The sequence below is a fragment of the Oncorhynchus clarkii genome, chromosome 8, assembly GCF_045791955.1.
Source record: "Oncorhynchus clarkii lewisi isolate Uvic-CL-2024 chromosome 8, UVic_Ocla_1.0, whole genome shotgun sequence".
NCBI lineage: Eukaryota > Metazoa > Chordata > Actinopteri > Salmoniformes > Salmonidae > Oncorhynchus > Oncorhynchus clarkii.
In genome coordinates this window covers 5414201-5442034 of record NC_092154.1, presented here as the reverse complement: position 1 = coordinate 5442034, position 27834 = coordinate 5414201, and the positions used below count along the sequence as shown (strand labels likewise).

The 27834-nt window shown below is 41.3% G+C and overlaps 1 protein-coding gene across 1 annotated transcript in view; it reads right to left on the bottom strand.

The window, feature by feature from the left end:
- LOC139414884 (neuronal acetylcholine receptor subunit alpha-2-like) overlaps positions 1-21880 on the bottom strand; it is a 66846-nt gene extending 44966 nt beyond the window's left edge. Inside the window, exons 1-2 of the mRNA XM_071162482.1 lie at positions 21805-21880; positions 7802-7953 (exon numbers count right to left, since the gene is read on the bottom strand). Of these exons, the coding sequence (XP_071018583.1) occupies positions 7802-7953; positions 21805-21880 (228 nt within the window). The remainder of the gene's footprint in view (positions 1-7801; positions 7954-21804) is intronic.
- Between the last annotated feature and the right edge of the window lie 5954 nt (positions 21881-27834).

Genomic DNA, 27834 nt, shown 5'->3' with positions numbered 1-27834 from the left:
TGTCCTGTAGGTTTACACCAGGGCTCTCCAACCCTGTTCCTGGAGAGCTACTGTCCTGTAGGTTTACACCAGGGCTCTCCAACCCTGTTCCTGGAGAGCTACTGTCCTGTAGGTTTACACCAGGGCTCTCCAACCCTGTTCCTGGAGAGCTACTGTCCTGTAGGTTTATACCAGGGCTCTCCAACCCTGTTCCTGGAGAGCTGCTGTCCTGTAGGTTTATACCAGGGCTTTCCAACCCTGTTCCTGGACAGCTACTGTTCTGTAGGTTTATACCAGGGCTTTCCAACCCTGTTCCTGGACAGCTACTACAGGACAGTATCTCTCCAGGAACAGGTTTGGAGAGCCCTTTCCCTACAGGAAAGTAACAGTAGAGGTTCTCATGACGTTCAAGAAAGAGACATAACATAGCCAGCAGCATTTCGCTTTAATCTCCTGATGGATGTGAAGTTGCACTCGCTCTCTCCCTCTCTTCCTGTCTCAAGGGCTGCAGTGTTCACGGAGAAACCGTGATCCAATAGGAAAGGTAGTTAAAAGTTGCCTGAAGTGATGAGGTGCAGGAGGTTGTCAAAACATTAGGAACAGTACCCTAATATTGAGTAGCACCTCGTTTTGCCCTCAGAAAAGCCTCAATTCACAGGGGCATCGACAACAAGACAACATGTTTCCACACGGATGCTGGTTTGTTCTCAGTTATCTGTTTCTGTTCGTCACTGTTTCCCTGTTTCTTCTCTTACGTTACTGTTTCTGTTTGTTTCTGTTTGTTATTGTTTCTGTTTGTTACTGTTTCTGTTTGTTACTGTTTCTGTTTGTTATTGTTTCTGTTTGTTATTGGTTCTTACTGTTTCTGTTTGTTTCTGTTTGTTATTGGTTCTTACTGTTTCTGTTTGTTTCTGTTTGTTATTGTTTCTGTTTGTTACTGTTTCTGTTTGTTACTGTTTCTGTTTGTTATTGTTTCTGTTTGTTATTGGTTCTTACTGTTTCTGTTTGTTTCTGTTTGTTATTGTTTCTGTTTGTTACTGTTTCTGTTTGTTATTGTTTCTGTTTGTTATTGGTTCTTACTGTTTCTGTTTGTTTCTGTTTGTTATTGTTTCTGTTTGTTACTGTTTCTGTTTGTTACTGTTTCTGTTTGTTACTGTTTCTGTTTGTTATTGTTTGCTATTGTTTCTGTTTGTTACTGTTTCTGTTTGTTACTGTTTCTGTTTGTTACTGTTTCTGTTTGTTTCTGTTTGTTATTGTTTCTGTTTGTTACTGTTTCTGTTTGTTATTGTTTGTTACTGTTTCTTTTTGTTACTGTTTCTGTTTCTGTTTGTTACGGTTTCTGTTTGTTACTGTTTCTGTTTGTTACTGTTTCTGTTCTCTGTTTCTGTTTCTTACTGTTTCTGTTTGTTTCTGTTTGTTACTGTTTCTGTTTGTTTCTGTTTCTCTGTTTCTGTTTCTTACTGTTTCTGTTTGTTTCTGTTTGTTTCTGTTTGTTTCTGTTTCAATGTTTCTGTTTGTTATTGTTTCTGTTTGTTACTGTTTCTGTTTATTACTGTTTCTGTTTGTTACTGTTTCTGTTTGTTACTGTTTCTGTTTGTTACTGTTTCTGTTTCTCTGTTTCTGTTTCTTACTGTTTCTGTTTGTTTCTGTTTCTCTGTTTCTGTTTCTTACTGTTTCTGTTTGTTTCTGTTTGTTTCTGTTTGTTTCTGTTTCTCTGTTTCTGTTTGTTTCTGTTTGTTTCTGTTTGTTACTGTTTCTGTTTGTTACTGTTTCTGTTTGATACTGTTTCTGTTTGTTTCTGTTTCTCTGTTTCTGTTTCTGTTTGTTTCTGTTTGTTTCTGTTTGTTTCTGTTTGTTTCTGTTTCACTGTTTCTGTTTGTTATTGTTTCTGTTTGTTACTGTTTCTGTTTATTACTGTTTCTGTTTGTTACTGTTTCTGTTTGTTATTGTTTCTGTTTGTTACTGTTTCTGTTTATTACTGTTTCTGTTTGTTACTGTTTCTCAGTTTCTGTTTGTTACTGTTTCTGTTTATTACTGTTTCTGTTTGTTACTGTTTCTGTTTATTACTGTTTCTGTTTGTTACTGTTTCTGTTTATTACTGTTTCTGTTTGTTACTGTTTCTGATTGTTACTGTTTCTGTTTGTTTCTGTTTCTGTTTGTTACTGTTTCCGTTCGTTACTGTTTCTGTTTGTTTCTGTTTCACTGTTTCTGTTTGTTACTGTTTCTGTTTGTTACTGTTTCCGTTCGTTACTGTTTCTATTTGTTACTGTTTCTGTTTGTTACTGTTTCTATTTGTTACTGTTTCTGTTTGTAACTGTTTCTGTTTGTTTATGTTTGTTACTGTTTCTGTTTCTCTATTTCTGTTTGTTTCTGTTTCTGTTTGTTACTGTTTCTCTGTTTCTGTTTGTTACTGTTTCTGTTTGTTTCTGTTTGTTTCTGATTGTTTCTGTTTCAGTGTTTCTGTTTGTTACTGTTTCCGTTCGTTACTGTTTCTATTTGTTACTGTTTCTGTTTGTTACTGTTTCTATTTGTTACTGTTTCTCTGTTTCTGTTTGTTACTGTTTCTGTTTGTTTCTGTTTGTTACTGTTTCTGTTTGTTACTGTTTCTGTTTGTTACTGTTTCTGTTTGTTTCTGTTTGTTTCTGTCTGTTATTGGTTCTTACTGTTTCTGTTTGTTTCTGTTTGTTATTGTTTCTGTTTGTTACTGTTTCTGTTTGTTACTGTTTCTGTTTGTTACTGTTTCTGTTTGTTTCTGTTTGTTACTGTTTCTGTTTGTTACTGTTTCTGTTTCTGTTTGTTACTGTTTCTGTTTGTTACTGTTTCTGTTTGTTACTGTTTCTGTTTGTTACTGTTTCTGTTTGTTACTGTTTCTGTTTCTGTTTGTTACTGTTTCTGTTTGTTTCTGTTTGTTATTGTTTCTGTTTGTTACTGTTTCTGTTTGTTACTGTTTCTGTTTGTTACTGTTTCTGTTTGTTACTGTTTCTGTTTCTGTTTGATACTGTTTCTGTTTGATACTGTTTCTGTTTGTTTCTGTTTGTTACTGTTTCTGTTTGTTACTGTTTCTGTTTGTTACTGTTTCTGTTTCTGTTTGATACTGTTTCTGTTTGATACTGTTTCTGTTTGTTTCTGTTTGTTACTGTTTCTGTTTGATACTGTTTCTGTTTGTTACTGTTTCTGTTTGTTACTGTTTCTGTTTGTTTCTGTTTCTCTGTTTCTGTTTGTTACTGTTTCTGTTTGTTTCTGTTTCTGTTTGTTTCTGTTTCTGTTTGTTTCTGTTTCTCTGTTTCTGTTTCTGTTTGTTTCTGTTTGTTTCTGTTTGTTTCTGTTTGTTTCTGTTTCACTGTTTCTGTTTTTTTATTGTTTCTGTTTGTTACTGTTTCTGTTTATTACTGTTTCTGTTTATTACTGTTTCTGTTTGTTATTGTTTCTGTTTGTTACTGTTTCTGTTTATTACTGTTTCTTTTTGTTACTGTTTCTCTGTTTCTGTTTGTTACTGTTTCTGTTTATTACTGTTTCTGTTTGTTACTGTTTCTGTTTGTTACTGTTTCTGTTTGTTATTGTTTCTGTTTGTTACTGTTTCTGTTTATTACTGTTTCTGTTTGTTACTGTTTCTGTTTATTACTGTTTCTGTTTGTTACTGTTTCTGATTGTTACTGTTTCTGTTTGTTTCTGTTTCTGTTTGTTACTGTTTCCGTTCGTTACTGTTTCTATTTGTTTCTGTTTCACTGTTTCTATTTGTTACTGTTTCTGTTTGTTACTGTTTCCGTTCGTTACTGTTTCTATTTGTTACTGTTTCTGTTTGTTACTGTTTCTGTTTGTTTCTGTTTCTCTGTTTCTGTTTGTTACTGTTTCTCTGTTTCTGTTTCTCTGTTTCTGTTTGTTACTTTTCTGTTTGTTTCTGTTTGTTTCTGATTGTTTCTGTTTCAGTGTTTCTGTTTGTTACTGTTTCTGTTTGTTACTGTTTCCGTTCGTTACTGTTTCTATTTGTTACTGTTTCTGTTTGTTACTGTTTCTATTTGTTACTGTTTCTCTGTTTCTGTGTGTTACTGTTTCTGTTTGTTTCTGTTTGTTTCTGTTTGTTTCTGTTTGTTACTGTTTCTGTTTGTTACTGTTTCTGTTTGTTACTGTTTGTTTCTGTTTCTCTGTTTCTATTTGTTACTGTTTCTCTGTTTCTGTTTGTTACTGTTTCTGTTTGTTACTGTTTCTGTTTGTAACTGTTTCTGTTTGTTTCTGTTTGTTACTGTTTGTTTCTGTTTCTCTGTTTCTATTTGTTACTGTTTCTCTGTTTCTGTTTGTTACTGTTTCTGTTTGTTTCTGTTTGTTTCTGTTTGTTACTGTTTGTTTCTGTTTGTTACTGTTTCTGTTTGTTACTGTTTCTGTTTGTTACTGTTTCTATTTGTTACTGTTTCTCTGTTTCTGTTTGTTACTGTTTCTGTTTGTTACTGTTTCTGTTTGTTACTGTTTCTGTTTGTTTCTGTTTGTTTCTGTTTCTCTGTTTCTATTTGTTACTGTTTCTCTGTTTCTGTTTGTTACTGTTTCTGTTTGTAACTGTTTCTGTTTGTTTCTGTTTGTTTCTGTTTCTCTGTTTCTATTTGTTACTGTTTCTCTGTTTCTGTTTGTTACTGTTTCTGTTTGTTTCTGTTTGTTTCTGTTTCTCTGTTTCTGTTTGTTACTGTTACTGTTTGTTACTGTTTGTTTCTTTTTGTTACTGTTTCTGTTTGTTACTGTTTCTGTTTGTTACTGTTTCTCTGTTTCTGTTTCTCTGTTTCTGTTTGTTACTGTTTCTGTTTGTTACTGTTTCTGTTTGTAACTGTTTCTGTTTGTTTCTGTTTGTTATTGTTTCTGTTTCTCTGTTTCTGTTTGTTTCTGTTTGTTACTGTTTGTTACTGTTTCTGTTTGTAACTGTTTCTGTTTGTTTCTGTTTGTTACTGTTTCTGTTTCTCTGTTTCTGTTTGTTTCTGTTTGTTACTGTTTGTTACTGTTTGTTTCTTTTTGTTACTGTTTCTGTTTGTTACTGTTTCTGTTTGTTACTGTTTCTGTTTGTTACTGTTTCTGTTTGTAACTGTTTCTGTTTGTTTCTGTTTGTTACTGTTTCTGTTTGTTATTGTTTGTGTTTGTTTCTGTTTGTTATTGTTTGTTACTGTTTCTGTTTGTTACTGTTTCTGTTTGTTACTGTTTCTGTTTGTTTCTGTTTGTTATTGTTTGTTACTGTTTCTGTTTGTTACTGTTTCTGTTTGTTTCTGTTTGTTATTGTTTGTTACTGTTTCTGTTTGTTACTGTTTCTCTGTTTCTGTTTCTCTGTTTATGTTTGTTACTGTTTCTGTTTGTTTCTGTTTGTTACTGTTTCTGTTTGTTTCTGATTGTTATTGTTTGTTACTGTTTCTGTTTGTTTCTGTTTGTTATTGTTTTTTACTGTTTCTGTTTGATACTGTTTCTGTTTCTCTGTTTCTGTTTGTTACTGTTTCTCTGTTTCTGTTTGTTACTGTTTGTGTTTGTTACTGTTTCTGTTTGTTACTGTTTCTCTGTTTCTGTTTGTTACTGTTTCTGTTTGTTACTGTTTCTGTTTGTTACTGTTTCTCTGTTTCTGTTTGTTACTGTTTCTGTTTGTTACTGTTTCTCTGTTTCTGTTTGTTACTGTTTCTGTTTGTTACTGTTTCTGTTTGTTACTGTTTCTGTTTGTTACTGTTTCTGTTTGTTACTGTTTCTGTTTGTTACTGTTTCTGTTTGTAACTGTTTCTCTGTTTCTGTTTGTTACTGTTTCTCTGTTTCTGTTTCTCTGTTTCTGTTTGTTACTGTTTCTGTTTGTTACTGTTTCTGTTTGTTACTGTTTCCCTGTTTCTGTTTGTTACTGTTTCCCTGTTTCTGTTTGTTACTGTTTCTCTGTTTCTGTTTGTTTCTGTTTCTCTGTTTCTGTTTGTTACTGTTTCTGTTTGTTACTGTTTCTGTTTGTTACTGTTTCTCTGTTTCTGTTTCTCTGTTTCTGTTTGTTACTGTTTCTGTTTGTTACTGTTTCTGTTTGTTACTGTTTCCCTGTTTCTGTTTGTTACTGTTTCTGTTTGTTACTGTTTCTGTTTGTTACTGTTTCGGTTTGTTACTGTTTCTGTTTGTTACTGTTTCTGTTTGTTACTGTTTCTGTTTGTTACTGTTTCTGTTTGTTACTGTTTCTGTTTGTTTCTGTTTGTTACTGTTTCTGTTTGTTACTATTTCTGTTCGTTACTGTTTCTGTTTGTTACTGTTTCTGTTTGTTACTATTTCTGTTCGTTACTGTTTCTGTTTGTTACTGTTTCTGTTTGTTTCTGTTTCTCTGTTTCTGTTTGTTACTGTTTCTGTTTGTTACTGTTTCGGTTTGTTTCTGTTTGTTACTGTTTCTGTTTGTTACTGTTTCTGTTTGTTACTGTTTCTGTTTGTTACTGTTTCTCTGTTTCTGTTTATTACTGTTTCTCTGTTTCTGTTTGTTTCTGTTTGTTACTGTTTCTGTTTGTTACTATTTCTGTTCGTTACTGTTTCTGTTTGTTACTGTTTCTGTTTGTTACTATTTCTGTTCGTTACTGTTTCTGTTTGTTACTGTTTCTGTTTGTTTCTGTTTCTCTGTTTCTGTTTGTTACTGTTTCTGTTTCTCTGTTTCTGTTTGTTACTGTTTCTGTTTGTTACTGTTTCTCTGTTTCTGTTTGTTACTGTTTCTGTTTATTACTGTTTCTGTTCGTTACTGTTTCTGTTTGTTACTGTTTCTCTGTTTCTGTTTGTTACTGTTTCTGTTTATTACTGTTTCTGTTCGTTACTATTTCTGTTTGTTACTGTTTCTATTTGTTACTGTTTCTGTTTGTTACTGTTTCTATTTGTTACTGTTTCTGTTTGTTACTGTTTCTGTTTGTTACTGTTTCTCTGTTTCGGTTTGTTTCTGTTTGTTACTGTTTCTGTTTGTTACTGTTTCTGTTCGTTACTGTTTCTGTTTGTTACTGTTTCTCTGTTTCTGTTTGTTACTGTTTCTGTTTATTACTGTTTCTGTTCGTTACTATTTCTGTTTGTTACTGTTTCTATTTGTTACTGTTTCTGTTTGTTACTGTTTCTATTTGTTACTGTTTCTGTTTGTTACTGTTTCTGTTTGTTAGTGTTTCTGTTTGTTATTGTTTGTTACTGTTTCTGTTTGTTACTGTTTCTGTTTCTGTTTGTTACTGTTTCTGTTTGTTACTGTTTCTGTTTGTTACTGTTTCTGTTTGTTACTGTTTCTGTTTGTTACTGTTTCTGTTTGTTACTATTTCTGTTTGTTACTGTTTCTGTTTCTGTTTGTTACTGTTTCTGTTTGTTACTGTTTCTGTTTGTTACTGTTTCTGTTTGTTACTGTTTCTGTTTGTTACTGTTTCTGTTTGTTACTATTTCTGTTTGTTACTGTTTCTGTTTGTTACTGTTTCTCTGTTTCTGTTTATTACTGTTTCTCTGTTTCTGTTTGTAACTGTTTCTCTGTTTCTGTTTGTTACTGTTTCTCTGTTTCTGTTTATTACTGTTTCTCTGTTTCTGTTTGTTACTGTTTCTCTGTTTCTGTTTATTACTGTTTCTCTGTTTCTGTTTGTAACTGTTTCTCTGTTTCTGTTTGTTACTGTTTCTCTGTTTCTGTTTATTACTGTTTCTCTGTTTCTGTTTGTTACTGTTTCTCTGTTTCTGTTTGTTACTGTTTCTCTGTTTCTGTTTATTACTGTTTCTCTGTTTCTGTTTGTTACTGTTTCTCTGTTTCTGTTTGTTACTGTTTCTCTGTTTCTGTTTGTAACTGTTTCTCTGTTTCTCTGTCCCTTTCTTCGTCTGTCCACAGGTCCTGGTCGCTACTCACCACATCAATGAGCTGTGCTATGGAGAGTCCGAACTTGACGATGACCACGTCTGAGATGTTGGGTACGGGTCTGGACCACTTGTTGTACCCGATGAAGAGCTTCTTGAAGAGCTCGTCCTCCGCATGTGAGTGGGTCTTCTCATGACAGAAAACTAAGAGGGGGGGTCAGAGAGTTCTTTATAGCAAACCATTTCTCAGGTACAATTATGCACAGATGTATTGTGCTTTAAAGAGTTTTTTCCCACTGTATTCTTTCTATTTCTAATGAATAGCGTATACAGCTAAAATAACTATTTCATACCGCCAGATTTGTAACATGCCTACTCTTATTTCAAATCCTACAAGTTGAAGGACAATACCGTTTATCAAATACAGCAAATATATGACAGGTATGGATCAGCAAATTAGTGATATGAGATTTTTTTTTAAATCTGTGTCTGTAAAAAAATGAGAGAGAGGAGAGAAATCTCCCCACTTGTAGGCCTTCCTCATTTATGAATCCATTGTCCCCTCTTTGACTTGACTGTAGTTGTTGGTACAGCTGTATGGTTGTGAGACCTTCCGTTGAAGGTTTTAATCAAATTAACTCTGAGACAGATTTGAACGAGCTGACAGACTGACTTTAAAAACAAACTGTATTAATCGCTGTCCTTTTATCGTGAGGAACTGCAGATTTATCAGAAGGAAAAAAATTATTCAGTTTTGTCCTCTGTTAAAAGTGAGTGACGCCACACACTCACACATAGTGTAAGGGGTGCGTAACTGGTGGCTGGGAGGTCAAACGCAGGAGAGCAGAACTTGGTATATAAAACTAACGGCATATAAAACAACAAGCACATGGGTACAAAACCCATAGCGCACCAGTAACACATAGCACATGGGTACAAAACCCGTAGCGCACCAGTCACACATAGCACAGAAGACCGGTGACGTCGACCGTCGAACAAGGAGAGGAACTGACTTCGGCAGAAGTCGTGACACATAGACACACTTTGCAGATGCTGTTGCTACTCTGTTTATTATGATATAGCCTGATTGCCTAGTCACTGGGCGCGTTCGAGTGGATCACTTTTATCAAGTCGGAGACCATCGTTGTTACATTATGGGTATAGAAAATGTCCGACTTGCGACAACTTGTCGATTGCATGAACTTTAATAATAAAGTGATCAAAAGGTCATGCAGGTGTTGAGGAAGTCTCCTTCAGGTCTCTCTGCAGTAGATACTCACCCACTGTACCATGCCGTCCTCTGCTGCATTGTGGGAGGAACTATGTATCAACCAATCGTTAGGGTGTTTTTGTTTGACCCACGCAACCGTGGCCAAAGAAGTGACTGAAACAGAGTTTCTGAGTTATGATCAGAGCCTTTCTGTTGGAAAACCACTACAGGGTCTTACTTTTGGCTATTGCAAGATGCAACTCCCCGAGTTCCGTCTACAGTCGGCTTAGTTAGGATTACCACTCGAACACACCCTCTGAATGACATTCTTGTTGTACCAAATGGATGGATGGATCTCTCTCTCTCTCTCTCTGTGTGTGTGTGTGTGTGTGTGTGTGTGTGTGTGTGTGTGTGTGTGTGTACGTAATCATTCAATTACACATATATTGATCTCCTCCCCAATGGCACCCTATTCCCAGTATAGAGCTATTATCCACAGGGCTCTGGTCAAAACTAGTGCACTACATAGGGAATAGTGCTCTGGTCTAAAGTAGTGCACTATATAGGGAATAGGGTTCCATTTGTGTCTGAGCTATGAGTTAATCCATCCGTCTCAGTCAGAAGGGGTTGTGGGGCCAACCTCATACACTAAGCTGCCAGCAAGCTGTCATTCAGGATGACACAGACTCTAAAACATAAACCATTTAGTGTTCTCTATTCAACTCAATGTGAATTCAGTGAATATGAACAAATATCTTCCTGAACTGACATGGCCTTATGGCATAACACCTGACTGAGTTTACTGAGTGACACCCCCGAGCTGAGCTAGACATACACTGAGTGGACAAAGCATTAAGAACACCTGCTTCTTCCATGACATAGACCGACCAGGTGAATCCAGGTGAAAGATATGATCCCCTTCAAATCATGTAGAGAAATGCTTGTCTTCCTAGCTCCAACAGTGCAGTAGTATCTAACTAAATGCTTGTGTTCCTAGCTCCAACAGTGCAGTAGTACCTAACTAAATGCTTGTCTTCCTAGCTCCAACAGTGCAGTAGTATCTAACTAAATGCTTGTGTTCCTAGCTCCAACAGTGCAGTAGTATCTAACTAAATGCTTGTGTTCCTAGCTCCAACAGTGCAGTAGTATCTAACTAAATGCTTGTCTTCCTAGCTCCAACAGTGCAGTAGTATCTAACTAAATGCTTGTGTTCCTAGCTCCAACAGTGCAGTAGTATCTAACTAAATGCTTGTCTTCCTAGCTCCAACAGTGCAGTAGTATCTAACTAAATGCTTGTCTTCCTATCTCCAACAGTGCAGTAGTGTCTAACTAAATGCTTGTCTTCCTAGCTCCAACAGTGCAGTAGTATCTAACAATTAACAACACACACACACACGCATCTAAAAGAAAAATAATGGAATCAAGAAATATATACATTTTAGGACGAAAGCTATGATCCCTTATCGATGTCACCTTGGTGTTAAATCCACTTCAATCAGTGTAGATGGAGGGGAGGAGACGGGTTAAAAAAGGATTCTTAAGGTTTGAGAAAACTGAGACATGGGATTGTGTATGTGTGCCATTCAGAGGGTGAATGGGCGAGACAAAAGATTTAAGTGCCTTTTAACATGGTATGGTAGTAGGTGCCAGGCGCACCGGTTTGTGCCAAGAACGGCAACGCTGCTGGGTATTTCATGTGCAACAGTTTCCTGTGCTCATCCAGAATGGTCCACAATCATTGGAGTCATTAAGGGGTCAGCATCCCTGTGGAATGCTTTGTAGAGTCCATGCCCCGACGAACTGAGGCTGTTCTGAGCGCAAAAAGTGTGTGTGTGTGTGTGTGTGTATTAAATCAAATCAAATGTTATTGGTCACATGCACCAAACACAACAGTTGTCGACTGAACAGTGAAATGCTTACTTACAAGCACATTCCCAACAGTTCAGCATTAAAAACTAAGACAAATGAAATAGCAACACAATAAACACAATAACAAGGCTATATACAAGGAGTACCAGTACTGAGTTCAATATCCAAGGAGTACCAGTACTGAGTCAATATCCAAGGAGTACCAGTACTGAGTTCAATATCCAAGGAGTACCAGTACTGAGTTCAATATCCAAGGAGTACCAGTACTGAGTTCAATATACAAGGAGTACCAGTACTGAGTTCAATATCCAAGGAGTACCAGTACTGAGTCAATATCCAAGGAGTACCAGTACTGAGTTCAATATCCAAGGAGTACCAGTACTGAGTCAATATCCAAGGAGTACCAGTACTGAGTCAATATCCAAGGAGTACCAGTACTGAGTCAATATCCAAGGAGTACCAGTACTGAGTTCAATATACAAGGAGTACCAGTACTGAGTTCAATATCCAAGGAGTACCAGTACTGAGTTCAATATACAAGGAGTACCAGTACTGAGTCAATATCCAAGGAGTACCAGTACTGAGTCAATATCCAAGGAGTACCAGTACTGAGTTCAATATCCAAGGAGTACCAGTACTGAGTCAATATCCAAGGAGTACCAGTACTGAGTCAATATCCAAGGAGTACCAGTACTGAGTCAATATCCAAGGAGTACCAGTACTGAGTTCAATATCCAAGGAGCACCAGTACTGAGTTCAATATCCAAGGAGTACCAGTACTGAGTTCAATATCCAAGGAGTACCAGGACTGAGTTCAATATCCAAGGAGTACCATGACTGAGTCAATATCCAAGGAGTACCAGTACTGAGTCAATATCCAAGGAGTACCAGGACTGAGTCGATATCCAAGGAGTACCAGTACTGAGTCAATATACAAGGAGTACCAGGACTGAGTTCAATATACAAGGAGTACCAGTACTGAGTCAATATACAAGGAGTACCAGGACTGAGTCAATATCCAAGGTGTATGAGGCAGTTGATGTAATACAGTACGTAGATGTGGGTGAAGGTGACTAGGCAATTAGGAAATACATTAGGAAAGTATTCAGATCTATTGACTTTTTCCCTATTTTGTTACATTACAGCCTTATTCTGAAATTGATTAAAACATTTTTTTCATCATCAATCTACACACAATACCCCATAATGGCAAAGCAAAAACACTATAATTTTTTAAAAATTTTAGCAAATTTATAAAACTAAAAAACTGAAATGACATTGACATACTGTAAGTTTTCAGACCCTTTACTCAGTACTTTGTTGAAGCACCTTTGGCAGCGATTACAGCCTCGAGTTTTCTTGGGTATGACGCTACTAGCTTGACACATCTGTATTTGGGGAGTTCTCCCATTCTTCTCTGCAGATCCTCTCAAGCTCTGTCAGGCTCTGTCATAGCTGCACAGCTATTTGCAGGTCTCTCCAGAGATGTCCGATCGGGTTCAAGTCCGGGCTCTGGCTGGGCCACTCAAGGACATTCAGAGACTTGTCCCGAAGCCACTCATGTATTGTCTTGGCTATGTACTTAGGTTCGTTGTCCTGTTGGAAGGTGAACCTTCGCCCCAGTCTGAGGGCCTGGGCTCGCTGTAGCAGGTTTTCATCAAAGATCTCTCTGTACTTTGTTCAGTAAATCTTTTGCTCGATCCTGACTAGTCTCCCAGTCCCTGCCGCTGAAAAACATCCCCACAGCATGATGCTGCCACCACCATGCTTCACCGTAGGGATGGTGCCAGGTTTCCTCCAGGCATGACGCTTGGAATTCAGGCCAAAGAGTTCAATCTTGGTTTCATCAGAGCAGAGAATCTGGTTTCTCATGACCTGAGAGTCTATTAGGTGCCTTTTGGCAAACTCCAAGCGGGCTGTCATGTGCCTTTTACTAAGAAGTGGCTTCCATCTGGCCACTCTACCATAAAGGTCTGATTGGTGGAGTGCTGCAGAGATGGTTGTCCTTCTGGAAGGTTCTGTCATCTCCACAGAGGAACTCTGGAGCTCTCTTTCAGAGTGACCATCGGGTTCTTGTTCACCTCCCTGACCAAGGCCCTTCTCCTCCAATTGTTCAGTTTTGCTATAAATGCTATAAAAATGCAAAAAACATGTTTTGGTACCCTTCCCCAGATCTCTGCCGCGACACAATCCTGTCTCGGAACTCTACGGAAAATTCCTTCGACCTCATGGCTTGGTTTTTGCTCTGACATGAACTGTCAACTGTGGGACCTTGTATAGACAGGTGTGTGCCTTTCCAAATCATGTCCAATCAATTGAAATGACCACAGGTGGACACCAATCAAGTTGTAGAAACATCTCAAGGATGATCAATGGAAACAGAATTCACTTGAGTTTAATTTCTCATAGCAAAGGGTCTGAATACTTATGTTTATGAGGTATTTCTGTTTTTTAAACTTGTTTTCCTTTTTCATTATGTATTGTGTGTAGATTGTTACATATTAAATGTGTTTAAAACAAATCTGTGTGTGTGCGGCGTGTGTGTGTGTGTGTGTGTTTTGGAGTGTCAGTGAAGTATGTGTGAGTGTGTGGATAGAGTCCAGTCAGTGTGGGTAGAGTCCAGTCAGTATGTGGGTAGAGTCCAGTCAGTGTGTGGGTAGAGTCCAGTCAGTGTGTGGGTAGAGTCCAGTCAGTGTGTGGGTAGAGTCCAGTCAGTGTGGGTAGAGTCCAGTCAGTGTGTGGGTAGAGTCCAGTCAGTGTGTGGGTAGAGTCCAGTCAGTGTGGGTAGAGTCCAGTCAGTGTGGGTAGAGTCCAGCCAGTGTGTGTGTAGAGTACAGTCAGTGTGTGGGTAGAGTCCAGTCAGTGTGGGTAGAGTCCTGTCAGTGTGTGGGTAGAGTCCAGTCAGTGTGTGGGTAGAGTCCAGTCAGTGTGTGTTGGTAGAGTCCAGTCAGTGTGTGGGTAGAGTCCAGTCAGTGTGGGTAGAGTCCAGTCAGTGTGGGTAGAGTCCAGTCAGTATGTGGGTAGAGTCCAGTCAGTGTGGGTAGAGTCCAGTCAGTGTGTGGGTAGAGTCCGGTCAGTGTGTGGGTAGAGTCCAGTCAGTGTGTGGGTAGAGTCCAGTCAGTGTGTGTTGGTAGAGTCCAGTCAGTGTGTGGGTAGAGTCCAGTCAGTGTGGGTAGAGTCCAGTCAGTGTGGGTAGAGTCCAGTCAGTGTGGGTAGAGTCCAGTCAGTGTGGGTAGAGTCCAGTCAGTGTGTGGGTAGAGTCCAGTTAGTGTGTGGGTAGAGTCCAGTCAGTCAGTGTGTGGGTAGAGTCCAGTCAGTGTGGGTAGAGTCCAGTCAGTGTGTGGGTAGAGTCCAGTCAGTGTGTGTTGGTAGAGTCCAGTCAGTGTGGGTAGAGTCCAGTCAGTGTGTGGGTAGAGTCCGGTCAGTGTGTGGGTAGAGTCCAGTCAGTGTGTGGGTAGAGTCCAGTCAGTGTGTGTTGGTAGAGTCCAGTCAGTGTGTGGGTAGAGTCCAGTCAGTGTGGGTAGAGTCCAGTCAGTGTGGGTAGAGTCCAGTCAGTGTGGGTAGAGTCCAGTCAGTATGTGGGTAGAGTCCAGTCAGTGTGGGTAGAGTCCAGTCACTGTGTGGGTAGAGTCCGGTCAGTGTGTGGGTAGAGTCCAGTCAGTGTGTGGGTAGAGTCCAGTCAGTGTGGGTAGAGTCCAGTCAGTGTGGGTAGAGTCCAGTCAGTGTGGGTAGAGTCCAGTCAGTGTGGGTAGAGTCCAGTCAGTGTGTGGGTAGAGTCCAGTTAGTGTGTGGGTAGAGTCCAGTCAGTCAGTGTGTGGGTAGAGTCCAGTCAGTGTGGGTAGAGTCCAGTCAGTGTGTGGGTAGAGTCCAGTCAGTGTGTGTTGGTAGAGTCCAGTCAGTGTGTGGGTAGAGTCCAGTCAGTGTGGGTAGAGTCCAGTCAGTGTGGGTAGAGTCCAGTCAGTGTGGGTAGAGTCCAGTCAGTGTGTGGGTAGAGTCCAGTCAGTGTGTGGGTAGAGTCCAGTTAGTGTGTGGGTAGAGTCCAGTCAGTGTGGGTAGAGTCCAGTCAGTGTGTGGGTAGAGTCCAGTCAGTGTGTGGGTAGAGTCCAGTCAGTGTGGGTAGAGTCCAGTCAGAGTGTGGGTAGAGTCCGGTCAGTGTGTGGGTAGAGTCCAGTCAGTGCGGGTAGAGTCTAGTCAGTGTGTGTTGGTAGAGTACAGTCAGTGTGTGGGTAGAGTCTAGTCAGTGTGCGGGTAGAGTCCAGTCAGTGTGGGTAGAGTCCAGTCAGTGTGTGTTGGTAGAGTCCAGTCAGTGTGGGTAGAGTCCAGTTAGTGTGGGTAGAGTCCAGTCAGTGTGTGGGTAGAGTCCAGTCAGTGTGGGTAGAGTCCAGTCAGAGTGTGGGTAGAGTCCGGTCAGTGTGTGGGTAGAGTCCAGTCAGTGCGGGTAGAGTCTAGTCAGTGTGTGTTGGTAGAGTACAGTCAGTGTGTGGGTAGAGTCTAGTCAGTGTGCGGGTAGAGTCCAGTCAGTGTGGGTAGAGTCCAGTCAGTGTGTGTTGGTAGAGTCCAGTCAGTGTGGGTAGAGTCCAGTCAGTGTGGGTAGAGTCCAGTCAGTGTGGGTAGAGTCCAGTCAGTGCGGGTAGAGTCTAGTCAGTGTGTGTTGGTAGAGTACAGTCAGTGTGTGGGTAGAGTCTAGTCAGTGTGCGGGTAGAGTCCAGTCAGTGTGGGTAGAGTCCAGTCAGTGTGTGTTGGTAGAGTCCAGTCAGTGTGGGTAGAGTCCAGTCAGTGTGGGTAGAGTCCAGTCAGTGTGGGTAGAGTCCAGTCAGTGTGTGGGTAGAGTCCAGTTAGTGTGTGGGTAGAGTCCAGTCAGTCAGTGTGTGGGTAGAGTCCAGTCAGTGTGGGTAGAGTCCAGTCAGTGTGTGGGTAGAGTCCAGTCAGTGTGTGTTGGTAGAGTCCAGTCAGTGTGGGTAGAGTCCAGTCAGTGTGGGTAGAGTCCAGTCAGTGTGTGGGTAGAGTCCAGTCAGTGTGTGGGTAGAGTCCAGTTAGTGTGTGGGTAGAGTCCAGTCAGTCAGTGTGTGGGTAGAGTCCAGTCAGTGTGGGTAGAGTCCAGTCAGTGTGTGGGTAGAGTCCAGTCAGTATGTGGGTAGAGTCCAGTTAGTGTGTGGGTAGAGTCCAGTCAGTCAGTGTGTGGGTAGAGTCCAGTCAGTGTTTGGGTAGAGTCCAGTCAGTGTGCATAAAGAGTCAGTGCAAAACAAGATAAATAAGTCATTAAAAGGGGGTCAATGTTAATTGTCAGGGTAACCACTTGATTAACTGTTCAGCAGTCTTAGTTGACGATCCCTGTTCTACTATAATGGAGTACTGGAAGTGATAGTTGACGATCCCTGGTCTACTATAATGGAGTACTGGAAGTGATAGTTGACGATCCCTGGTCTACTAATAGGGAGTACTGGAAGTTATAGTTGATGATCCCTGGTCTACTATTATGGAGTATGGGAAGTGATAGTTGATGATCCCTGGTCTACTATTATGGAGTACTGGAAGTGATAGTTGATGATCCCTGGTCTACTATTATGGAGTACTGGAAGTGATAATTGATGATCCCTGGTCTACTATAATGGAGTACTGGAAGTGATAGTTAATGATCCCTGGTCTACTATAATGAAGGTGTAGTAGCAGTAGTAATGGTCTGATTCTGGTGAATCACATTGCATCACATCACACTTTAATTACGTGCACACTTGAAGCTCCGCTGTGATTGCGCGTTTGTCCGTCCGGTCTGGAGTAGGACCAGCAGGAGGCAGAGACTAGCGGAGACAAGATGCACGGGGTTGACAAAAAGCCCTCGAGCGCTGGAGATCAAAGTGCCACCTGTCAATGGAGACAAGAGAGGAGAAGAGATGACACCTCCATTCCTCCTCAGGCTTGGATATTTTGGGATCTTGGACACTGCCCAAATAGCTTGGTAAGTTGTGTAGTACCAGGGCCCGGACAGTTCAAGTTGTGTAGCATCAGGGCCCGGACAGTTCAAGGTGTGTAGCATCAGGGCCCTGACAGTTCAAGGTGTGTAGCATCAGGGCCCGGACAGTTCAAGTTGTGTAGCATCAGGGCCCGGACAGTTCAAGTTGTGTAGCATCAGGGCCCGGAGAGTTCAAGTTGTGTAGCATCAGGGCCCGGAGAGTTCAAGGTGTGTAGCATCAGGGCCTGGAGAGTTCAAGGTGTGTGGCATCAGGGCCTGGAGAGTTCAAGGTGTGTAGCATCAGGGGCCGGACAGTTCAAGGTCTGTAGTACCAGGGGCAGGACAGTTCAAGGTGTGTAGTACCAGGGGCCGGACAGTTCAAGGTGTTTACTACCTAGGGGCCAGACAGTTAATGTGTGATGTTTCAGAAAGTACCCCAGAGTGCCTCCCTGCCTGAACGAGTCAGCAACTTCTCCGGCCAAATATGCTCTTCAAATGCAATCACATTTTATTTGTCACATGCTTCGTAAAACAACAGGTGTAGACTAACAGTGAAATGCTTTCTTTTAATTATATTATGTGTTTTATTTTTACCCTTTTTTCTCCCCAGTTCTCGGGGGAATCCAATTGGTAGTTACAGTCTTGTCTCGTTGCTGCAACTCCAGTACGGACTCGGGAGAGGCAAAGGTCGAGAGCCGTGGGTCCCCCGAAACACAACCCAGCCAAGCCGCACTGCTTTTTGACACAATGCCCATCCAACCCGGAAGCCAGCTGCACCAATGAGTCGGAGGAAACACCGTTCACCTGGCGACCGTGTCGGCGTGCATTGCGCCTAGCTCGCCACAGGAGTCGCTAGTGCGTGATGGGACAAGAACATCCCTGCCGGGCAAACCTTCCCCTAACGCGGACGACGCTGGGCCAATTGTGCACCACCCCATAGGCCTCCCGGTTGCGGCCGGCTGCGACAGAGCCTGGACACGAACCAGTATATCTAGTGGCACAGCTAGCACTACGATGCAGTGCCTTAGACCACTGCGCCACTCGGGAGTGAAATGCTTTCTTACGGCCCGAGGTAATAACTAGGCTATGTACACATGGTACCAGTACTGAGGTAATAACTCGGCTATGTACACATGGTACCAGTACTGAGGTAATAACTAGGCTATGTACACATGGTACCAGTACTGAGGTAATAACTAGGCTATGTACACATGGTACCAGTACTGAGGTAATAACTAGGCTATGTACACATGGTACCAGTACTGAGGTAATAACTAGGCTATGTACACATGGTACCAGTACTGAGGTAATAACTAGGCTATGTACACATGGTACCAGTACTGAGGTAATAACTAGGCTATGTACACATGGTACCAGTACTGTGTTGATGTGCAGCAGTATGAGGTAATAACTTGGCTATGTACACATGGTACCAGTACTGAGTCGATGTGCAGCAGCACGAGGTAATAGAGGTAGATGCAGGGCCTTCAGACAGTATTCACACCCCTTGACTTTTTCCACATTTTGTTGTGTTACAGCTTGAATTTAAAATGGATTAACTGGCCTACACCTAATACCACATAATGTGCAAGTGGAATTATGTTTTCAATATGTATTCAACCCCTTTTGTTGTAGCAAACTAACAATTTCACATAATAAGTTGCATGGACTCTGTGTGTAATAATAGTGATTAACATGATCTTTTGAATGACTACCTCATCTCTGTACCCCAAAACATTACAATTATCTGTAAGGTCCCTCCGACGAGCTGTGAATATCAAACGCAGATTCAACCACAAAGATAAGGGAGGTTTTCCCAATGCCTCCAATACCCATATACCTATTAGTAGATGGCTAAAAAAAACAGACATTGAATATCCCTTTGAACATGATGAAGTTATTAATTACACTTTGGATGGTGTATCAATACACCCAGTGACTACAAACATACAGGCGTCCTTCTTCAGTCGCTGGAGAGGAAGGTGTAACAGCGCAGGGAATTCACCATAAAGTCCAAAACAGTTACAGAGTTTAATGGCTGTGATAAGAAAAAACTGAGGATGGATCGACAACATTGTAGTTACTCCACAATACTAACCTTATTGACAGAGTGAAAAGAAGGAAGCCTGTAAATATATATTTTTTTAATATTCCAAAACATGCATCCTGTTTGCAATAAGGAACTAAAGTAGAACTGCAAAACATGTGGCAAAGAAATTAACTGTTTTTCCTGAATAGAGAGCATTATGTTTTGGGGGAAATCCAACACAACACATTGTACAACTCTCCATATTTTCAAGCATGGTGGTGGCTGCATCATGTTATAGGTATGCTTGTCATCAGCAAGGACTAGGGAGCTTTTAAGGATAAACTGAAACGGAATAGAGCTAAGCACTGTCAAAATCCTAGATGAAAACCTGGTTCAGTCTTCTTTCCACCAGACACTGGGATTCACCTTTCAGCAGGACAATGACCTAAAACACAAGGCCAAATCTACACTGAAGTTGACTACCAAGATGACATTGAATGTTCCTGAGTGGCCAAGTTACTGTGTTGATTTACATCAGCTTGAAAATCTATGGCAAGACATGAAAATGGCTGTTTGTAGCAATGATCAACAACCAATTTAACAGAGCTTGAATAATAAAAAAATCTAATAATTGCCAAATATTGTACAATCCAGGTGTGCAAAGCTCTTAGAGACTTACCCAGAAACACCCACAGCTCTTAGAGACTGACCCAGAAAGACTCACAGCTCTTAGAGACTTACCCAGAAAGACTTGCAGCTCTTAGAGACTTACCCAGAAAGACTTACAGCTCTTAGAGACTTACCCAGAAAGACTCACAGCTCTTAGAGACTTACCCAGAAAGACTCAGAGCTCTTAGAGACTGACCCAGAAAGACTCATAGCTCTCAGAGACTTACCCAGAAAGACTCACAGCTCTTAGAGACTGACCCAGAAAGACTCACAGCTCTTAGAGACTTACCCAGAAAGACTCACAGCTCTTAGAGACTGACCCAGAAGAACTCACAGCTCTTAGAGACTGACCCAGAAAGACTCACAGCTCTTAGAGACTTACCCAGAAAGACTCACAGCTCTTAGAGACTGAGCCAGAAAGACTCACAGCTCTTAGAGACTGACCCAGAAAGACTCACAGCTCTTAGAGACTTACCCAGAAAGACTCACAGCTCTTAGAGACTGACCCAGAAAGACTCATAGCTTTCAGAGACTTTCCCAGAAAGACTCACAGCTCTTAGAGACTGACCCAGAAAGACTCACAGCTCTTAGAGACTTACCCAGAAAGACTCACAGCTCTTAGAGACTGAGCCAGAAAGACTCACAGCTCTTAGAGACTGACCCAGAAAGACTCACAGCTCTCAGAGACTTACCCAGAAAGACTCACAGCTCTTAGAGACTTACCCAGAAAGACTCACAGCTCTTAGAGACTTACCCAGAAAGACTCACAGCTCTTCGAGACTTACCCAGAAAGACTCACAGCTCTTAGAGACTTACCCAGAAAGACTCACAGCTGTAATATCTGCCTAAGGTGATACTAACATGAATTGACTCAGGAAGTTGAATATTTATGCAAATGAGATACTTGCCATTTTCTCATTTCATTCAAAATAAATTAGCAAACATTTCTCAAAAACATGTTTTAAGTTTGTCATTATGGGGTATTGTGATGTCATTATGGGGTATTGTGATGTCATTATGGGGTATTGTGATGTCATTATGGGGTATTGTGTGTAGATGGATGAAAAAAAAATGTTTTTATCAATTTTGAATTCAGGCTGTAACACAATGTGGAATAAGTCAAGGGGTATGAATAGTTTCTGAAGGCCCTGTATAACCTATAGGCAGGTGTAAAGTGACTAGGCAACATGATAGATAATAAACAGTAGCAGCAGCGTATGTGATGAGTCAAAAACACTCCATGCAGATAGTTAAATAGTTAGACAAATAGCTACCAGGACTAACTATTTATCTGTGACGTACTAGGCCATACGCACTATCCTCTGTATTGCCTTGCGGTCAGCTGCAGAACGTTTAAAGCTCTGAGGGCGTGACAAATCTTTTCAGCCTTCTGAGGGAGAAGAGGCGTTGTCGTGCCCTCTTCACGACTGTGTTGGTGAGTGTGGACCATGATAATTCCTTAGTGGTGTGGACACAGGAACTTGAAGCTCTCAACCTGCTCCACTGCAGCCCTGTCGATATCAATGGGGGTGTGCTCGGCCATCCGTTTCCTGTAGTCCACAATCAGCTCCTTTGTCTCGCTGACGTTGAGGGAGAGGCTGTTGTCATGGCACCACACTTCTAGGTCACTGACCTTCTCCCTATAGGCTGTCTCATCATTGTTGGTGATCAGGCCACTATGGTGTTGAATGCCGAGCTGTAATCAATGAACAGCATTCTCACCTTGGTGTTGCTCTTGAAAGAATTCAGCTGACAGCTTTTCTTCTCCTCCACTTTGAAGGTCACAAGACACAGCAGCCTATCTGCCACATGTAGAGTAATGTGGAGGTGTTAAACTGTAGCCCGTAAAAGCTTTAACGATATAAATAAAAACAATTGAATGAATGAGGGAAAAAACGTGTGAAATGTGGTGCTAATGGCATTTAATGAGGCTACTGGAAGTACAAGAGCCCGAGTCAGTTTAGATTCCAAACAGCAGGAAATTATGGAGGAGGTGTGAAAATCCAAAATAGTTCGAGTGGTTTAAGAATACATCAACTGCCCTGAGAGAGAGCACCGGTTGTGGTAGGTAGGCAATTTGGTAACATCAATAAACGGTCATATTGACAATGAATTGATTGATAAATAAACGGATACATTTACAATGGCATGCCTGCAATATCAGGCTATAGGCTTGGGTACAAGCAATGATTTCACACCTTTGGTTCAAGTAAAGAACAGCGACGACATGAATTCTCCGTTTCTCTTAAATTGTCTTCAGACTCACCTTATCATACCGTCAGAAGGTAAGTCTTAGCCAAAAATAATAAATAATAAAAACGAACTTACTTGACTTACATAAGAAGAAACAACAGAGTATAGCGGTCCTTGCTGAGAACAGGTGGTTGAATAATCCACGTTCCATATTTCACCCTGGTGAATTATCTTTTCTACTTCTCGCCAAAGCTTCTAGCTTCTTTCTACTTTAAAAAATCTAAAAAATTATCTGCTCTTCTCGGGGGGGAAAAAAAGCATTGATGTTCTTATTTGATTATATCCTCTCCAGAAAGGTTATCTTGAAACTATGGGGACGTGGTGAGAAATCGGCTTCCGTGTCAATTCTTGAGATGATCCTCTCCTCCTGTGTCATCTTCCCGAGTGGAAGCCCTGCTTCACTTCAGATATCTCATACAGGCGCTTCATGGGCGGGGAGAGAGTGACGTTTACTTCACCTGCTGTGCTGTACCCTTTAAGAGACGAACATATATTAAACTTGATTAAATCACTTTTAAGGCTGTAGTTTCCGAAATGATATGTCTCTGTCCTCACCGCCGTGTTCTGTGTAGCAGCTGTATCCAAATGCGCTAGGAGGTAAATAAGAAAAAAATAAGCGCTGTCCTTCTCATCGTGCTGAAATACAAGAGGCGCTTCGTTAAATGAACACCTATTTTATAAAGTTTTTTTAAGATAACTGGAGACTTTTTTTCCCGATATTATTAAAGGTTTTACGTGGCATGAGGTTAACAAAAATAATGCTTTGATAGTAGACCAATCTCACATTCTCACCACGACGCTCGCTTGATTTACTCATGGAAGGAGACAATTAACCAGAACAGTTACGCACGGCTTTTAAACTTAAACACATTTCTAAGTAGAGCGAAATATTTGGACTTCCATTTTCACGTCGATATGACAGTGTACATATGCAGAAGTTCAATTCCATTGTCATTTCCAGTTAAAGCGATTTTTTCTTCTGTTTCACCATGAACTCTACGAGCTCCTCTGGGAGGAGGAAATGTGAGGCACCGACTGACTGCGTCTACCCCCCCGACCATCTCTCTCTTTTTCCTCTCTCTCTCTCTCTCTCTCTCCCTCTCTCCTTCCCTGACTTAGTATATCATATGGTAAGGGAGAAGGGACTATAATGCGACTGTCTCCATAAAGCCATGGTGTTTTTATAAAACAGGTGCTTACAATCAAAGAACAAGTAAATAGTGTTAAACCGGAGGCAATTCAAATCTCATTGCAGAATTTCGCCTAACTGTCTACATTTAAACGGAAGTCAATTAGGTTGTTGTACATGGTGAGCCAGGCAGTTGTGATGATATATTGTAAAGTCTAGACCAAAAAAAAAAAAAATCGTTCTGTTTCACCTTGACAAACTACGAGCTCCTCTGGGAGGAAAACACGGCTTGACTGTGTCTACTCCCGTCTAGACCTAATAACTTTAAAAGGGCTGACATGTAGTGGATAAATTAGTTGATTGATAGTAAAGGGGTGGACTCACAGCTGAGAAAAGTGCATATGGCTATGAGTTAGTTGTTACTGCAAGAGACATCTAGAGGGCAGAGCAAGTGAATAAATAAAAGATATTGTGCATACTTAGTCTTAGATACTTTATTTTCACAGCTGGATTAAACAAAACAAATATAACAAATTTATAGACACATACTTAATGGATACACTATAACTTTATAATTTCATAATTACTAATATATAATTTCAGAATTACTAATATATAATTTCAGAATTACTAATATATAATTTCAGAATTCCCCCTCCCAGTCACTGCTGTGACTGACCTCAGACCAGAGCTGTGTACCAGAGCTATTCCCTATATAGTGTATCACTTTTGACCAGAGCCACAGGGCTGTACATAGGCCTGTGTGTTTCTAACCCCTTCAACAGGACAGGAAGGAGATTAATTCTCATGTCGTCCCTTTAAACTATTAAAGGGATGGAGTCAATGTAACAAACACACTGGCCTCCCCTGCATGTCACAATTCTGTGTTTCCTTTACCACATTCCGACTGTAACCATACAAAGTCCCATCACTCTCTTACAGCATTATCCCCTGGAACAATAAACAACATCATCCCCTGGAACCATACACAACATCATCCACCGGAAACATACACAACATCATCCCCTGGAACCATACACAACATCATCACCTGGAAATATGTACAGCATTATCCCCTGGAACAATACACAACATTATCACCTGGAAAAATATACAACATTATCCCCTGGAAATATGTACAGCATTATCCCCTGGAACAATACACAACATTATCACCTGGAAATATATACAACATTATCCCCTGGAACCATACACAACATCATCAACTGGAAATATATACAACATTATCCCCTGGAACCATACACAACATTATCCCAAAGGAACCATAAACAACATTCTCCCCTGGAACCATACACAACATTATCCCAGTGGAAGCATATGCAACATTATCCCAGTGGAACCATACACAACATTATCCCCTGGAACCATACGTAATATTATCCCCTGGAACCATATACAACATTATCCCCTGGAACAATACACAGCATTATCCCCTGGAACAATACACAACATTATCCCATGGGACCATACACAACATCATCCCCTGGAACCATACACAACATTATCCCCTGGAACAATACACAGCATTATCCACTGGAACAATACACACCATTATCCCCTGGAACCATACACAACATCCTCCCCTGGAACCATACACAACATCATCCCCTGGAACCATACACAACATCATCCCCTGGAACCATACACAACATTATCCCCTGGAACAATGCACATCATTATCCCCTGGAACAATACACAACATTATCCCTTGGAACCATACCCAACATTATCCCTGGAACCATACACAACATTATCCCCTGGAACCATACACAACATCATCCCCTGGAACCATACACAACATCGTCCCCTGGAACAATACACAGCATTATCCCCTGGAACAATACACAACATTATCCCCTGGAACCATACACAACATCATCCCCTGGAACCATACACAACATTATCCACTGGAACAATACACAGCATTATCCCCTGGAACCATACACCACATTATCCCCGGAACCATACACAACATTATCCCCTGGAACCATACACAACATCATCCCCTGGAACCATACACAACATCATCCCCTGGAACAATACACAACACCATCCCCTCGAACCATACACAACATTATTACATGGGAACATGCACAACATTATCCCCTGGAACCATACATAACATCATCCCCTGGAACCATACATAACATCATACCCTGGAACCATACACAACATTATCACATGGGAACATGCACAACATTATCCCCTGGAACCATACACAGCATTATCCCCCGGAACCATACACAACATTACCTCCTGGGACCATATACAACATTATACCCTGGGACCATACACAACATTATCCCCTGGAACTGTACACACCATTATCCCGTGGAACCATACACAACATTATCCCCTGGAACCATACACAACATCATCACCTGGAAATATATACAACATTATCCCCTGGAACCATACACAACATTATCCCCTGGAACCATACACAACATCATCCCAGTGGAACCATACACAACATTATTCCATGGAACCATACACAACATCATCCCCTGGAACCATACACAACATTATCCCAAAGGAACCATACACCACATTATCCCCTGGAACCATACACAACATCATCCCAGTGGAACCATACACAACATTATTCCATGGAACCATACACAACATCATCCCCTGGAACCATACACAACATTATCCCAGTGGAACCATAGACAACATTATCCCAGTGGAACCATAGACAACATTACCCCCTGGAACCATACACAACATTCTCCCATAACTGTCACTCTCTGACCTTAGTATTCTTTGTTTTCTTTGTTATTTTGGTTAAGTCAGGGTGTGACATGGGTGGTGTATGTGTTTTAAGCTTGTCTAGGGGCTTTGTATGTTGATGGGGGTGTATCCTATCTAGGTGTTTTTGTACGTCTATGGTTGCCTAGATTGGTTCTCAATTAGAGGCAGCTATAGTTGTCTCTGATTGGGAACCATATTTAGGCAGCCATATTCTGTGGGAATTTTGTGGGTGATTGTTCCAGTGTTCCAGTGTTTAGTGTTCACGTTACGGGACTGTTTCGTCTTCGTTCCTTTCGTCGGTTTGTTGTTTTTTGTTCAGTGTTTAAGTATTCCCATTTAAATATGTATTTTCATCATGCTGCACCGTGGTTCTCCTCTCTTTCACCTGAAGACAATCGTTACAAAGACATTATCCCAGTGGAACCATACACAACATTATCCCAGTGGAACCACTGGGATAATGTTGCGATAATGTTTTCTTAACTCACAACATTACACGGCATTATCCCCATGGAACCATACACAACATTATCCCCCTGGAACCATACACAACATTATCCCAGTGGAACCATGCTGTCACGCCCTGGACTTAGAGAGCCTGTTTATTTCTCTATTTGGTTAGGTCAGAGTGTGATTTGGGTGGGCATTCTAGTTTTCTATTTCTTTGTTGGCCGGGTATGGTTCCCAGTCAGAGGCAGCTGTCTATCGTTGTCTCTGATTGGGAATCATACTTAGGCAGCCTGTTTTCCACCTGAGTTTGTGGGATCTTGTTTTTGCACAGTAGCTGTATAGCCCTTTTTGTTGTTTTTTGGTCTTCATTTTAAATGAAGAAGATGTACACTTTCCACGCTGCGCTTTGGTCTCATTACGACGACGTACGTAAAAAATACAAAACATTATCCCAGTGGAACCACAGACGACATTACCCCCTGGAACCATACACAACATTATCCCAGTGGAACCATAGACAACATTATCCCAGTGGAACCACAGACAACATTACCCCCTGGAACCATACACAACATTATCCCAGTGGAACCATAGACCACATTACCCCAGTGGAACCATAGACCACATTACCCCCTGGAACCATACACAATATTATCCCAGTGGAATCATAGACAACATTACCCCCGGGAACCATACACAGCATTATCCCAGTGGAACCATCGACAGCATTACCCCCGGGAACCATACACAATATTATCCCAGTGGAACCATAGACAACATTACCCCCGGGAACCATACACAACATTATCCCAGTGGAACCATAGACAACATTACCCCCGGGAACCATACACAACATTATCCCAGTGGAACCATAGACAACATTACCCCCGGGAACCATACACAACATTATCCCAGTGGAACCATACACAACATTATCCCAGTGGAACTTCACAACTGTCTTGGTGTGTTTGGACCTTGATGTGGACACCACGGAACTTGAAACTCTCGACCAGCTGCACTTCAGCCCGCCTGTTCGGCCCTCCTTTTCCTGTAGTCCACGATGAGATCCTTTGTCTTGCTCCAGGGCCTCCTCCCCTGTACTCTTCAGCCCGTCGATGTTAATGGGGGCCTGTTCGGCCCTCCTTTTCCTGTAGTCCACGATAAGATCCTTTGTCTTGCTCCAGGGCCTCCTCCCCTGTACTCTTCAGCCCGTCGATGTTAATGGGGGCCTGTTCGGCCCTCCTTTTCCTGTAGTCCACGATAAGATCCTTTGTCTTGCTCCAGGGCCTCCTCCCCTGTACTCTTCAGCCCGTCGATGTTAATGGGGGCCTGTTCGGCCCTCCTTTTCCTGTAGTCCACGATAAGATCCTTTGTCTTGCTCACATTGAGGGAGAAGTTGTTGTCCTGGCACCACACCGCAGGAGGGGACTACGCAACACCCATGGGGGGCCCTAGTGTTGAGGATCAGTGTGGTGGATGTGTTGTTGCCTACCCTTACCACCTGGGGGGCGGCCTGTCAGGAAGTCCAGGATCTATTTGCAGAGGGAAGTATTTAGTCCCAGGGTCTTTAGCTTAGTGATGAGCTTTGTGGGCACTATGGTGTTGAACGCTGAGCTGTAGTCAATGAAAAGTATTTTCACATCGGTGTCCCTTTTGTTTCCAAGTGGGAAAGGGCAGTGTAGAGTGCGATTGAGATTGTGTCACCTGTGGGACCTGTTTGGGTGGTATGCGAATATGAAGGGTTCTAGGGT